Genomic DNA, 15053 nt, shown 5'->3' on the forward strand with positions numbered 1-15053 from the left:
TTGTAATAAACATGATCGTGACGTAGAAAGGACTCATGTTTGCGGCCGTCGGTTTCACTTGGTAATAGGTCTCCTAGGGCGCAAATTTAAATTTTGCAGTGTGAGAAGGAAAGTTAAATCAGAAGCAGTGCTATAATGCTATCTAACCAAAGAGCCAGGCTTCTGTGTATTTTTCCCTGGTGACTTCGCGTAGAAGGGGTGGTAGTAATAAATTGGGAGGCGACTCAATCATTCAGAAAGAGAATGTTTTAGTGCTCTTTCAAAGGGTCGAAAGTGATTGGGGCCGAGAATCCTCCTCTCCTGTTTTTTGCTACGTGGCCCCTGCATAACCCCCAAGCCATCTTATCAAAACATGAGATAATAATTTTGTTCAAAAAAATCAATAGGTTCGACAAATATGCCGCTGGGGATGGTGTAACCCTTACATCCCCTGAGCCGTAAATTGAGCAAATTGACAATTGTTTATAGAGGCATTTTATGGGATTTATTGTCTTGGAGAGGGAAACTACTAAATAGATCATTTAAGAACGAAAAGCAAAACCCTCTGGGATAATGCCTTTAAAAACTGTTAGATTTTTAAAAAGCTTTTCTTTACCATAAATAAATGGCTGTCTGACTTGCAGACATTTTGGCCCATCGCAGCCAAATTTGTTGCACCATGGAACAAAATGACAAAAACGACAGTTTATTGATGCACAATGCTTTTTCTTCTTGAAATGAGCGCTAGAATAAAGAAAATTGTCCTACCCAGCATTGTATTTCTTCTAATCTTCGAAATTTCCTTTTAAAATATGCATTTTCTAAAATATTCTGGCCAATGCAGGATATATAAAGAAAATAGTAACAGATATAGAGCCAAATCTCATTAAGTATCAAAGATGGCAACGATTATAATAACTAATGATAGGCGTAGGCACCAACTTCATGGATTAGGGCGTGGGTGTAAGCGTACTAATCCGATTGACTCAAAAGATCGACCTTAGGCTTCTTGACCGAAGGCCGACCAATCCGAAAACAAAAAAGAGTGATACGGGGGGGGGGGGGGCAATCCTGACCAAAAGATTTACTTAATTGGGAAAGGCCAATGAGAGATATCGTATTGCCGGGTTTTTTGTTTTTTTCGTTTTAAATTAGACTCGGTCTTGAAAAACTCCTACTGAAGCTGAAGTTCGGTCTAGTTGTTTCTCCTTTAACGAGAGGTCATGCCTTCTCATTTTTTGCTTTTCCCGAGTCTCAAGTTGACCTCTTTATATTTATTGATTTAATTTTCAACTCTCATATTCTCAGCATTCCACAGTTACAATGATTTTGATCACTGACTTAGATACTAACATTCTAAAAGGAAACCCAAGGTATGCTCAAGTCAAAAGCCAAGTTATGACACTAGAACTTAAAAAACTCCAGGAATAAATACGTACATTTAATAAGAAAACTAGGAAAATAACAAAACATGATCAATCCACACAACTATCGATCTTTGGAAGAAATTTTTTTCTTTTTAACACCGTCTATAAAATTATCAGAAGCACCAATAATTTTGATAAGAAAATATATTTCTGCAATGGCGACTATGAGTGCACAGACGACGCCAATGAGCGAACGAGAACCAAAATCGAATGGACCTGCTGCCCAATCAACGCCCCAGAAACCAAACGCAAAGGCTGAACCGGTCGATAGCACAAACTGGAACACTTGAATCAACTGTCTATTCACTTCACGCACTGAAAAACAAAATAAGTAATAAAGAGTTTGCCATCTTGAATTTTACGTAGGCCAGGTAAAATTTATCATTCCATTACTTGCGATAACGACAATCATAACGAGTCAAAATTGAAAGTGAAGAACAATGAAATATACGGTTAGAAGATAAGGGGCAGCAAGATCCAGTTAGAATACTTGCGTCAGCGACAATCATAAAGAGTCAAAAATAAAAGTGAAGAACAAAGAAATATCCGATTAGAAGAAATATACGATTAGAAGATAAGGGGCAGCGAGATACAGTTAGAATACTTGCGTCAGCGACAATCACAACAAGTCAAAAATAAAAGTGAAGAAAAAAGAAATATCCGGTTCGAATGAATGATACAACAAAGACAGATATTCTAATGAATGATACACGAATGACACTACAAAGACATGGATTTCTACCTCTTTATCTAAATATTAAAGATGTAGATAATAATGGTTAACGAGAAAAATTTTTGGAAAGAAAATTACAAACAGGAAAAATAGAAAGAGACGAACCTTAGTGGATAAGGCAGCTAAGTAAGTCAAATATGGCACCATACCCCAGATAAACAACTTTTCAGAAGATTCTTGTATTCTATTATCTTTTAGTTACTATACGCCGTAGTTTGCTTTTACTAGGTTTCAGCTATCTCCACAACCATGATACTGATGAAACTTACATAATCCCCATTTATAATGACCTATACCGCTCTTTATGTAAAACTATATCAATCCTTTATATATTTCTCTTATTTCTCATTCTTGAAGTATATAGTCTTTGTCAAAATTGCATTTTAATTTAATATTTAAGTTACAACAGGATGGAGTTCGTTCTTTACTATATATTTAAATTGTGAGGCTTTAATAAATGTAGATGTCAGACTGAAGATGATTTTGATACAGTACAATTTTCTGGAATGCCTTCTCAAGACACTAGCATCTCTACTATTGACCTAAGCGACTGTGCATTTGAGGACACGAGAGGAACTTCTGCTAGCGCAACTAACCAAATTACAGTACGAATGTTTGGACAAATTTAATTGATTTGAAAAGAGTGCATGAAGCACTACTATGGCTAAGAGAAAACACCTGTTTTTACAGGAAAAAACGTGCATACACCTTAGAAGATCTAAATGAGATCCTTGAAACTCGCTTGGCTGAAAGGGCGGTCGGTGTTGATATATCACCTGAAATACCGAACGACGCTATTCTTAAGAAACTGACAAATAATGCAAAACCTGAATTGGTTGAACATTTTTCTCTACATCCAATAATGCAGTGGTTTCTAAGGACTTTATAGACGATTTTAAGAACAAAAAAGCCTTGATTTTGACCATTTCAGCTGAAGAGACTAAGAGGTAAGAGCAAGGACTTATTTCAGCAAGATATTGATCTTAAAGTGTTTCCAAGTCTTTTCCCTAATGGCAAAAATGACATGCAAGACATAGCAAGGACTTTTGAAATAAGGAATGCCGAATATATAATATCCTTATCACACACAAGGTTTAGTCTTGGTAAACAATATCTGTTTTTTTTTTCTAAGATCACACTGCATTTCTGTAGCGAACAAATAAAAGTTCAAGTGAGGAAAAGTCTTTTGATTAGGTTACAGTGAAAACAGAAACCAAACAAAATCTGGATATTTCGATCACATATACCAGTGATGGTCATCAGCAGACAAATTAGAGTATTAAAATTAAAACAAACCATACTTAGACAGAAAAAAATTATTACTTTCGGGGCATAAATAGTTTTCGGTTCATTGGCTAGATTTGTCTGAGAGAGTTCATTACGGGGTTCATTCAAAGTCTTGAATTGTAAACTTTTTTCCTTTAATATTGCCTAAATGTAAGATGAATTTGTAATGAAGGTGGCGCAATCTTCTTCTTCCAATTGTAACAGAAATGTTATCGAGTTTATAGTTATATACTTGATTGGTCACGTCATCCCCAAATATACCGCAAGTAAGTTGAATTTCTAATGAAAATCTGAAGGACTTATCTCCATTCGAACTTTCATTTGTTCGTAAAATCTGATAAATAATTTTCAGATGACAGATATCTTACATGTGTAATAGCGTTGGTCACATGTTGCGTAATGGGAACACTAAAACCAAAACGCTAGCCAGTTTATGGACAGGCTTCATTCCCGAGATGGAGAGAAGGAAGAAACTTTGTTTCCCGTTCAGTCTCGAGGATTTCGGCAGTATTTTCCGTCAATGTCTTACAAAGTAAAATCCATGGTTGAGCAGGGAGGTTCACCGACTTTATTCTCGACAGTTTCCTGTGCCGAGTGGTACTCTCCTGAATTTATTGATTGCTTACGGACCATAAACAGGCACGTGGGAGGTGTGGAAAAGATGACACCAGGAGAATTAATGTCTCTAGATTCAGTCTTGGGTTCTATATACTTTCACAGGAAATGAACAACCATATTTATTGACCTGATTTGTTCAAGAACAAATCCAATGTTTGGTAAAGTCAGGGACCATTTCTAGTGTATTGATTATCAGACAAGAGGTGCACCTCATGTACACTGCGTCTTTTGGATTGAAGATACTCCTGTTACTAGGAAATCAACAGCAGCTTAGGTGATTCAGTACATTGATCGCATTTTAACTTGCAACGCCGAATAGAATGACGAGGCCAACGCTTCACAAACTAGTCAAAGACCATTAAGCGCACCGTTGTCATAAATACTGTCGATAAAAGTACAAGAGGAAAGGAGAAAGATGGGTTACATATTGTAGATTTCACCTTCCTCGTCCTACAAAGGAACGGAAAAAAACTGCATGACGTCATTGACTGCTTGGCTCACGGGACAAATCGCAAAAAAAAAAAAAAAAAAAAAAAACAAGAAAGAGAAGGCATGACATTGCTCGTATAGATACAATCTTGCATAGTTATTGGCCAATTTGTCGAATGTTGATGTTCAGTATATTGGCCACTTGGGTTCCAAATTGCCATATTACATCATCGATTACATTACAAAAGCAAAACTACCGAAGTCGATTACATCTGGGAGGAAGTGAATAGTGCACGCAAGAGTCTTGGCCAAAGAAATATGTACTAATTCTTGAAGTCAATGAAAACTCGCCAAATTGGAGCTGTCGAAGCCACAAACAGACTTCTAGGCACAAAGCTGCGCAGTATTTCAAGACAATTTAGATATGTTGACATTGCAAAAACAAGCAAAGTTAAGAGGACGCTATGAAAATATCAAGAGCTTGAAGAGCTCGCAAAAGAGGATCCACAAAGCTGTGATTTATACGCTGCTGACTGGGATACTGGCGTCTACCCAAAAAGGCCTGAGCATATGGAGACCGTCAGTCTTTTCAGCTGTTTTCTTGGTATGAAAGAGAACGCAAGGGTACTGATGAGAACATGCTCTTGGATGACGTGACGGCTCTTTCTTAATGCCTCAGAAAAAGAACTCTTAAGCCAAGCATGAGTCAGCATAAGAAGATAGACCAACTCGAGTCTTACGAGAAAAAAGAGATTTATTATGGAATGCTAGATCATACAAAATCTAAATTACAGTAAACTACGAACTATAAATTATGGTAAAGAACGAAATATAAATTAGAGTAAATTATAGTCTAAATTGCAGTTCGTTCTTTACTATAATTTAGAGTCTGTTCTTTACTGTAATTAAATAAAAAATAAGCTTTTTGTATTGAAAGAAAGGAGCAAGATTAAAACTTGAAACGAACATAACTTATTCCGTATACATTTGAGATCTGCTGCCCCCTCCTCAATACCCCTCTCTTCACGCTAAAGGTTTTTAAGAACTAAAAAATTTTTTGATTCCAATTATACGCCATTTGTGTTTCAGGAATCATTCTCGAAGAATTGAGACAAATAGTCGAACCTAAGCTTAAAGAGTGAAATATTGAGGATGGGGAAGCCCCCCTCATATACGGAATAATTTTTGTTCGTTTTGAGTTTTAATGTTGCTCCTTACTTTCAGTAGAGAAACTTGTTTTCTTTAATTTAATTCCTGATCGTTTTTCAGATAATCCCAGGAAATACCCTCACCAACGAAAAATTCCTCTACAGTAACTTCCTCCCACTTAAAACTCTTCCGCCGAGAAATTACCCTTGGACAACACCTCCAATGAAGTTTCTCCTGTAGAAAATCGTCCATTGAGAATGTCTTCAGGTGATAATTCCTCTATGGAGAATTTCTCCAGTAGAAAATCCCCCTCCCCCACGTGAAAATACCCCAGAGGATTCCAGCTCCGATGAAAATTGGGATCACCAACGAGAATTTAAGTAAAATAAAACGAATTTTGCATACAAGTTCTGCCAAATTCTCCCCGTGTTAAATCTCTCCTGGAAAGTTCACCCCCGGAAACTTGCATTCCAATGGGAAATTCTCCCAGTAGAAAATCCATCCCCAGAAGATCCCCCCCCCCTTTCCTAAAATGCCAGTATACTTCCCTATAATAAGTACTATATATAAACAATGGACAAATTCCATTTCTTTGCGGCATATCCTCCGGTGGTTTTGGGGGTCATGTCATCTCCAAAGACATGTTTTAATGTACCTTTCAACTATACTGAAAAAATGGCTATTTCAAAATTTTGATCAGACGACTTTGGGGAAAAAAGGGAATGGGAAGGGTGCTAGTTGGCCTCCAGTTTTTTTGGTCACATGGCACTAGAAATTTTATTTTCAGTTCGGAAGGACTGTCTCACGATATCCTTAGACCACTGGTTCGACACGACCACCCCTGGAAAAAAACCCAACAAACACGCATCCGTGATCTTTCTTCTGGCAAAAAATACAAAATTCTTTTTGCAGAATTTTTACAGATAGGAGCTTGGAACCTCTATAGTAGGGTTCTTTAATGGGCTGAATCTGACGGTGTGATTTTCATCAAGATTCTTTGACTTTAAGTTGTTTCCCTTCCTTTTCCGAAGATTTGACAAATTTTTTCGGGCTCGTAGCCTTTGATGGGTAACACTAAATTTAACGGATATTATATATTCAGAATCAGCATAATAAGCCAAGTCTTTTATATATCTATTGATATCAAAAATTATTTGTCCGTTTTTTTTTTAGTTTAGGTCACTATTGAGCCGCGTTACTCCTTACTTACAGTTCGTTACCACAAACTGTTCGATTTAGAATTTATTCTTTACTATGATTTCGAGTTAATTCTTTACTAAAATTTAGAGTAAATTTAAGCTCGTCCTTCACTATAATTTAGAGTTAGTTCTTTTCAAGCCAAACGCAGTAGTGGGGTAGCATTGGAAGTTTCACAGGTCCATTTTGGTTCTCAAGTTACACATAATGACAGTTTTCAATTGATTCCAGTCCGAAAAAGGTGCCAAATGCCTATATTACTTCTAGAGCTTGAATGTTGTTGGTGTTGATTCTTAGGTGTTTAGACTGATTAGCTTTCTACTGAGCTTTTTATTTCAAGTTTCACATTTGTATGACTTTCACCGGCATGGGTGTAACATGATTGCCACCATGACTGAAACTCAACGTTACGCTTGTATGGCTTTTCACCGTATTCCGTCCTTTGGTATTTAGTACGATTAAATTTCGTTATTCCCTTCCCTTCAGTAGCATTCTAATCTTTATTAAGATTTCCCCCTTCATTCCTTTCAGTATCTCATACATTTCGTATTCCTTTGTTGTCTTGTGAGACTATTTTTGTGTGAAAACCTTTTTTGGCATTTGTCACACTTAAATTGCTTTTCATCGGTGTGGATTTTTATGTGAGAAGTGAGGTGGCTATTCTGACTAAAACCTCGCTTACATATGTCACAATCAAATGGCTTTTCTCCGGTGTGGATATTCCTGTAATTAGTCAGGTCGCAATTCTGAGTAATAGCCCGCTTACATCTGTCATACTTGGATAACTGTTCACCGGTGTGGATTCTTATGTCGGTAGTTTGAACTCATATGGCACCATACCCCACAAAAGTAACTTTTCAAAAGATGCTCACATTATGTTAACTTTTAGTTACTATATAGCGTGGTTTGTTCTTTATTAGGTTTTAGCTATCTTTACAACCATGATACCGATGAAAATTACATAATCCCATTCTGTTCTTTACTATAACATTTATCACCCCAGTATCATACGAAAATGCAGTTTTTTGCAAAAAAAAAATTATTTTAGAAATTGTTTTTTAATCAAAAAAGGCATTAAATGCAGCAACTTCCATTAAAATGAGCCATCAAACAGCTCTCTATTATAATCCAGTGCCCCACTAGCTGTAGCGAAAACAAAACGCAGAAAAGATGCCTTCGATGCAGAATATCGGGGTTTCAGCCACTTTCCTTGTTTTTCAGGTCTACGGATTTTCCTTGTAGTTCAAGCCAAGGAACTGTAAGATTCCTTTGTAGGGTTTTTGGACAAGATGGTTCTAATGGTGTATTTTGTGTTTTGATCTGACACCATTTTAGGAGTTTTAGGCTATTTTTTTGTTACTATGGAACGTGTTCGTCTCTTACTAGGTTGCAGCTACCACTGCAATAAAAATATAACGTTTGTTCCTTACTAGTCTTGTATTATACTATATCATGCATATGATAGTTTATTTTAATATTTAAGCTACCAGTGCAACAACAATATAATGTTTGTTACCTACTAGACTTGTATTATACTATCATCATGCACATGATAATTTATATTAATATTTCAACTACTCTGGGCCAGAATTCTTTTTTTTTACTATAACACACAGAAAAAGCCTATAGCGTTTTCTTAGTTGGAAAAGTAAAATACGAGCCACAGGGAATCAGACCTCAAAATCAGTGAAATATGACACATATCCCAGAAAACCAACTTTTCAAAAGATGCTTGTGTTAAAACATCTTGTCAAAAGATTGTCTAAAGGTGTAGCATCATCATGCATATGATGATTTATTTCAGTTACTATGGACTAGATTTCAGTTACTATGGGCTAGAGTTTGTTCTTTACTACAACAGAGAAGTCAGTCAAACATGACATCCTACCCCGGTGAAGCTTCGAAAGATGCTTGTACTTCGAAAGATAAATGTGTTGTATCATCATGCATATGATGATTTAAGTTTTGTCAAAAATTGCGTTTTATTTTGATATTTTAGTTACTATGGACTAGAGTTCGTTCTTTACTACAAAATTCAAAAAATTTATTCTCTCTTAGAAATAATTTATTTTAGTTACAAAAGATTTTTAACCCAATTAATTTCCTTTAAAATGAGCCATTGAACAACTCTCTACGATGTTCCAGTGCCAAGCTATCTGTGGAAAAGAAAAAAGAAAAAAAGAAAAAAATATCTCGTTTAGGCAGAATGTTGTAGTAGCTGCCACTTTTCTTGATTTTCAAGCCAATATATTTTCCTTGCTGTTCAAGCCAAGGGACAGAAAGTTTCCTATACAGGGGTTTTGGACAAGGCGGTTCTAATGGTGTACATTTTGTTTCGATCTGACTCCGTTTTTTAGGATTTATGGTTTTTATATTTCTTAACATTGGACGTGATCGTCTCTTACTAGGTTGCTAGCTACCGCTGCAACCCGGATCATGGCGCAATGATATTATTTCATGACGTCTTCAGAAGCCACAACATAATATCGTGTTTTTCTATTCACGTCATAGCTCTAATATAAAACTGACGACATTCATTATTTATCTAGTAGGGTTTCAGACAAGGTAGTTCTAATGATGTACTTTTGTGTTGATCTTACTCTATTTTTAGGAGTTTTGTGTTTTTATATTTCTTAGCATGGGACTGATCGTCTCTTACTAGGTTGCTAGCTACTGCTGCAACCCAAATTATAAGATGCAGCCTGGCCGAGTGGTCCAAGACACTGGTGCTAGCCACCAGTCTCTTCGGAGGCGTGGGTTCAAATCTTACCGCTTGTATACGATTATGTTTGAAAGACTGCAGTGTGAAAAGACATCAAAAATGCAGTTTTTGGTGAAAAAATTTATTCTCTTTTAGAAATAATTTATTTTAGTTACTATAGATTTTTAACCCAATTAATTTCCTATAAAATGAGCTATTAACAACTCTCTACGATGTTCCAGTGCCAAGCTATCTGTGGAAAAGAAAAAAGAAAAAAATATCTCGTTTAGGCAGAATGTTGTAGTAGCTGCCAGTTTTCTTGATTTTCAAGCCAATATATTTCCCTTGCTGTTCAAGCCAAGGGACAGAAAGTTTCCTATACAGGGGTTTTGGACAAGGCGGTTCTAATGGTGTACTTTTGTTTTGATCTGACTCCTCTGTTAGGAACTATGGGTTTTTATTTCTTAACATTGGACGTGATCGTCTCATACTAGGTTGCTAGCTACCGCTGCAACCCGGAAACCTTAAATATAACTGTAATAACCTATGCTATAGTTAAGTGGCCTATAAAATTTAGTATAGGCAATAGGTCGTTCATTATTATAACTAATTGATTACAAACAGGAAAAAGCCTACGGCTTTTTCTTCTTTGAAATAGTAATAGACTAGCCTCAAACAATCAAGTAGCAAACTAAATCAAATGTATGTAAATGGGTTTTTATTCCAATGATCGTCTTTTAACGGAAAATTTTAATATATTGACCTTAAATATAACTGTACTAGCCTCTACTCTATAGTTAAGTGGCCTATAAAATTTTGTATAGGCAAGAGGTCGTTCTTTACTATGAAAAATCTTACCGCTGGTATACGATTATGTTTGAAAGACTGTAGTGTGAAAAGACATCAAAAATGCAGTTTTTGGTGGAAAAATTTATTCTCTTTTAGAAATAATTTATTTTAGTTACTATAGATTTTTAACCCAATTAATTTCCTTTAAAATGAGCTATTGAACAACCCTCTACGATGTTCGAGTGCCAAGCTATCTGTGGAAAAGAAAAAAAAAGAAAAAGAGAAAAAAATATCCCGTTTGGGGAGAATAACGTGGTTAAAGTCAATTTTCTTGATTTTCAAGCCAATATATTTCCCTTGCTGTTCAAGCCAAGGGACAGAAAGTTTCCTATACAGGGGTTTCGGACAAGGCGGTTCTAATGGTGTGCTTTTTGTTTTGATCTGACTCCTTTGTTAGGAACTATGGGTTTTTATATTTCTTAACATTGGACGTGAACGTCTCTTACTAGGTTGCTAGCTACCGCTGCAACCCGGATTCTGTTAGCCCGCTAGCCCTAGTAGAAAAAAAAAAGAAGGGAGACACATCAGTGCTACATATTAGAGCCCGACCGATATATCGGCCAACCTATATTATCGGGCCGATATGAGGGTAAGTATCATTATCGGATATCGGGAAAGAAATATCGGTTATCGACCGATATTTTCTTTTCTATGGGCAACTTTCCCGGGGTAATTTTGGCTTGTCCAGTCTTTGGGGCGGAACCACCAGGTAAGTCTGACAATGGTGAAGAGAGCAGCGGAGGTGAGTCAAATAAAGTAACAACTAAAAAGGATACAATAAACCATACATTTCTGTTTAATGAATGTTCAATTGCGTGGGTGAAAGGTCCAAGATACCGCCTCGTATATCTAAATTAAGACACCCATGGTTACTTTTTAGTAATTAATTAAAATCTAGAAAAAATTTAGGCAACTGTGTCTTATATAATTACTGTCTGCCATGATTAATCCATGTTTTCTCCTTGCCCTAGTATGACAAAATACAATAACAAATCTATGCGTCCCAGAGATGAGCTCTTCGCAATTTTAATTTTTTTTTCAGGTACCAGTGACTTCGCTCACGTCTGATACAGACTAATTGGATAACCTTTTCACAATCGCTTTCAATGAATACGTTGAACCACGCCGATAAACAATGAAGGCATATATTTTGAAATAGTAGTACCAGATTTTTGCAGTAATTTGTTGTTTTCTTTTATTAAGAAAAAACACAGGTTCTAAACCCAAAGCTGTTCTAATATCCCAAAGCTCTAGGAAAGAACAAACGACAATAGCGGTATACCTTTCTGTACTTCCAAAGCCCGTTCTCTGTCTGTTTTAGAACTTGGTTTCTGTCATTGATATTACTCAATATATGCTCTTTCCTAAAGATTAATGTTGCAGAGTTTAATATTTTTTCAGTGGCGGGGTGTCAAATCAGAAAGAAAAATGTAAAAGACAGGAACCGGCAGAAAACTAGAAGGTCAGTTGACCCCGTTAATTCACCATCTACCCAAGCACCACAAGAAAGAAAAAAAATTACATTCTGCAGCCAGATTATCCGGCTTTCTTTCCTTGGGAGGTGCAATTCTATTAACCATGGCATCATATTCTTTTTGTTCTTGTTCTTTTCTTAAACGGAGACACCTCGCCTCAAGTTGAGGATCCCTAGGTGGTGGGGCTGGCAATGCTGGGAGCAATATATCGCAACATCTTAGCATTTTGTACAGAGGATAGTCAGCAGGAACCTGCAAGACAATTGAAACGGTATCAAAAACTGTTTTCAGGTTTGTACCCAAGATAGTGTATTCTCCTGCAAGAAGAGATTTTTTCGGAAATGTATTTTGGGAAAATCAGTAAATTCCAATGTAAACTAAAAAACCAATTTTTTGGGGTGAAATTAATAACTAAACTATGAAAACAGCAATCCTAGAAAAAACTCTAATAATTTTATGACAAAATTTAGGGATTTTCCTAGATTTCCTTTGAATATTGATGAGTAAACTTCAGTAGATTTGGTTATTTTACTAAATTTGTAGCATATGAGTTCTTACTAAGGTTTTACTCCTGCTGCTACTATTACCAACAACTCACTGCAGCGCCAAACGGTCTCACTGCAGAGACCAAAACAGCTACGCAACCTCTTCCTCCATCCTAATCTTTTCAAAGCAACCCTCTTTACATCCACCCAAAAAATTCCAATTCCCCTTAAATCCTTCCTTACGACATCCTCCCACCGTATTCGGAGACGACCTACTCTTCGTTTGGCCGAAAAGAACAATTCTTGGCAATCTATCATCCTTCATCCACAGCACGTGTCCTAACCATCACAACCTTTTTATCATTATAGCCCTAGAAAGCGGATAGAACCACTTTTCGTGTAGCTTGCTGTTTGAAATACGGTCAGTCAGACGGGTACCCAAAAGGATCCGTAGACAATTCCTTTGGATAACATCTAATAAATACTCCCCCGTCTTTCGGAGCACCCACGCTTCAACTATACTTGACCACTGTCATCACTGTAGCTCTCAATATTCTAATCTTGGTTCACAGATTTATCTTCCTATTGAAGATAATTCCTATTCCCTACTTCCTATCTTCCTATTATCCTTCCTTCCTTCCTTACGCCAAATTCATGAAAAACTGACGAAATATTCATTAATTCACCCAAACCAAAACGTTGGCAATAAAAACGAACAGAAATTGATTAAAGAAAAACTTTCCGAGAAGGAAGTTTTTAAAATAAAAGTTAAGAGCCATATCAAACTTAAGAACAGCAGAAGTAAATTCCTATAATAATGCAAAATCAAAATGACCAAAAAGTACTGTTAAAGAATAAATGAAACCCAAAACGAACAGAAATTAAAATAAACGATCACGGAAAACATGGAGATAGCTGGTACTAATATAGACGAATAAATAAATCTTAAAACGAGTAAAAATTAAACCGAATGTTCAAGTCAAGCTTAAAACGAACAAAAATTACTACTAACAGGAGTTTGGATACTGCCCTTTTTACCCTTCCCTAACCGTAAAAGTCTAAGGCTTGTTTCGTCGTTTGCGCTTTATTGAAAACGAAACATATTACATATATTTCCCTTTGTATTTACAACATTAAAAATAAAAATAGAAATTGCAATAAAATAAAATCTTGAATTGCTGAGTTTCTAAGAATTATAAAATTATATATGAAACTTTCAGTCTAATTTCATCAGTTCCTTCCAACCGTCTTGATTATTATAGTGATTTTATATTCGTTTTTCGCTGATATTTTGAAAAATAAAAGTATAGTGTTGAAGATACATATACTTTTCAGTAAAACGCAAATGACACAACAAGATTTGGACTTTTACGGTTAGGGAAGCGGGAAAAGGGCAGTAGCCAAACCCCTGTTTGTAGTAATTATTGTTTGTTTTAAGTTTGACTTGAGCATGTAATTTAATTTTTACTCATTTTTACATATAAATATTAATATTTACTATTTCTATGTTTTCTATGATTGTTTATTTAATTTCTATTCGTTTTGAGTTTCATTTATTCTTTAATAGTAATTTTTGGTCGTTTTAAGTTGGAGTTATTATGGAAATTTATTTCTGTTGGTCTTAAGTGTTATATACGTCTTTACTTTTCTTTGAAAAACTTCTTTTTCGGGAAGTTTTTTTTCTAATTAATATATATAAAAGAAGACTTCGATTCCACCTACAGAAAAACTAAGGCCTTAGGATTTTGTCAACCAAAGAATCAAGCAAATATTAATAAAATACAAAAAACATTAAAATACTTTTTTTTCAAGGGACAAAGGGGAGGGAGGGAGGGTATATGTTCAACAAAAGAGCATAACAAGCCAATTGCATTATATAAAATACAAGAAGGCAATGGAAAATGCAAAGCTATGAAAAGTAGGGGGATGGAAAGATGGCTAGGACACGTCCATTTTATATTCTTGTAAAGTTTAGCATTTAAAAATAGATACCTGAGTTATTTTCTGCTTTATCCATTCAATGTCGTTTCTTTTCAAGTTTCCATTCTCTCCTCTCTTAACACTGAGAACTCTTTCTGGAAAATCGACAGAGTCATCTAAATTTTGAATATACTCAATGAGCATTGCACCGGGCTTGATTTCAATGTGATTCATTGCAATGATGATGACTGTTGCTCTCTATGAAGTGACTTCTCCAAATTTTCGTAATATTGCCTTAGTCGAACTTCTTCTTCTTTGAATTTGTTATCGACTGCAACGGAAAGGTCAGAAATATCTGCGAAAACTTGATTCAAACACTTTTTCCGCTCAAGACGACGTTTTTCTATCTTCTCACACTAAAAAACGAAAAAGAAAATGGCTTGTTTTATGTAACCAAGAAATTTTCCAAAGAAGCATTTGAAATTTCATTTCAAAAGAAGCAATGATAAACATCAGGATACATTCTCAAGTAGCTTGTCTTAGTCTAAGAAGTTGAAGATATATCCAAAACTTCCATGGGAAATGTCATAAAGAAGAATAAACTGAATAAAGAAAAAACAATTGAATTTTACAAATAGTGTGACATGTGGTGGCAAGTGGTGGCGTTTGCTAGAGAAAAAGAAACAAATTGGTTTTCAAACAGTTCGTATAATGCTATGCAAGTAAGGAGCGTAATGAACTGTAAGTAAGGAGTGACGCGGCTCAAAAGTAACCGAAATTCTAAAAACCGGAATTTTCAAATCA

At 35.7% G+C, this 15053-nt stretch overlaps 1 protein-coding gene across 1 annotated transcript; it reads right to left on the minus strand.

The window, feature by feature from the left end:
- Positions 1-1407: 1407 nt before the first annotated feature.
- On the minus strand, positions 1408-14632 carry LOC148952094 (uncharacterized). The gene is made up of 3 exons (XM_089089537.1): positions 14322-14632; positions 11892-12096; positions 1408-1721 (listed from the first exon to the last, which is right to left on the minus strand). Exons 1-3 carry the CDS (start codon positions 14481-14483, stop codon positions 1468-1470), a joined length of 621 nt encoding a protein of 206 aa, XP_088945663.1. The 5' UTR covers positions 14484-14632; the 3' UTR covers positions 1408-1467.
- Positions 14633-15053: the final 421 nt, after the last annotated feature.

Source organism: Artemia sp. Qi Xiang Cuo, chromosome 5, assembly GCF_049724085.1.
Source record: "Artemia sp. Qi Xiang Cuo chromosome 5, ASM4972408v1, whole genome shotgun sequence".
NCBI lineage: Eukaryota > Metazoa > Arthropoda > Branchiopoda > Anostraca > Artemiidae > Artemia > Artemia sp. Qi Xiang Cuo.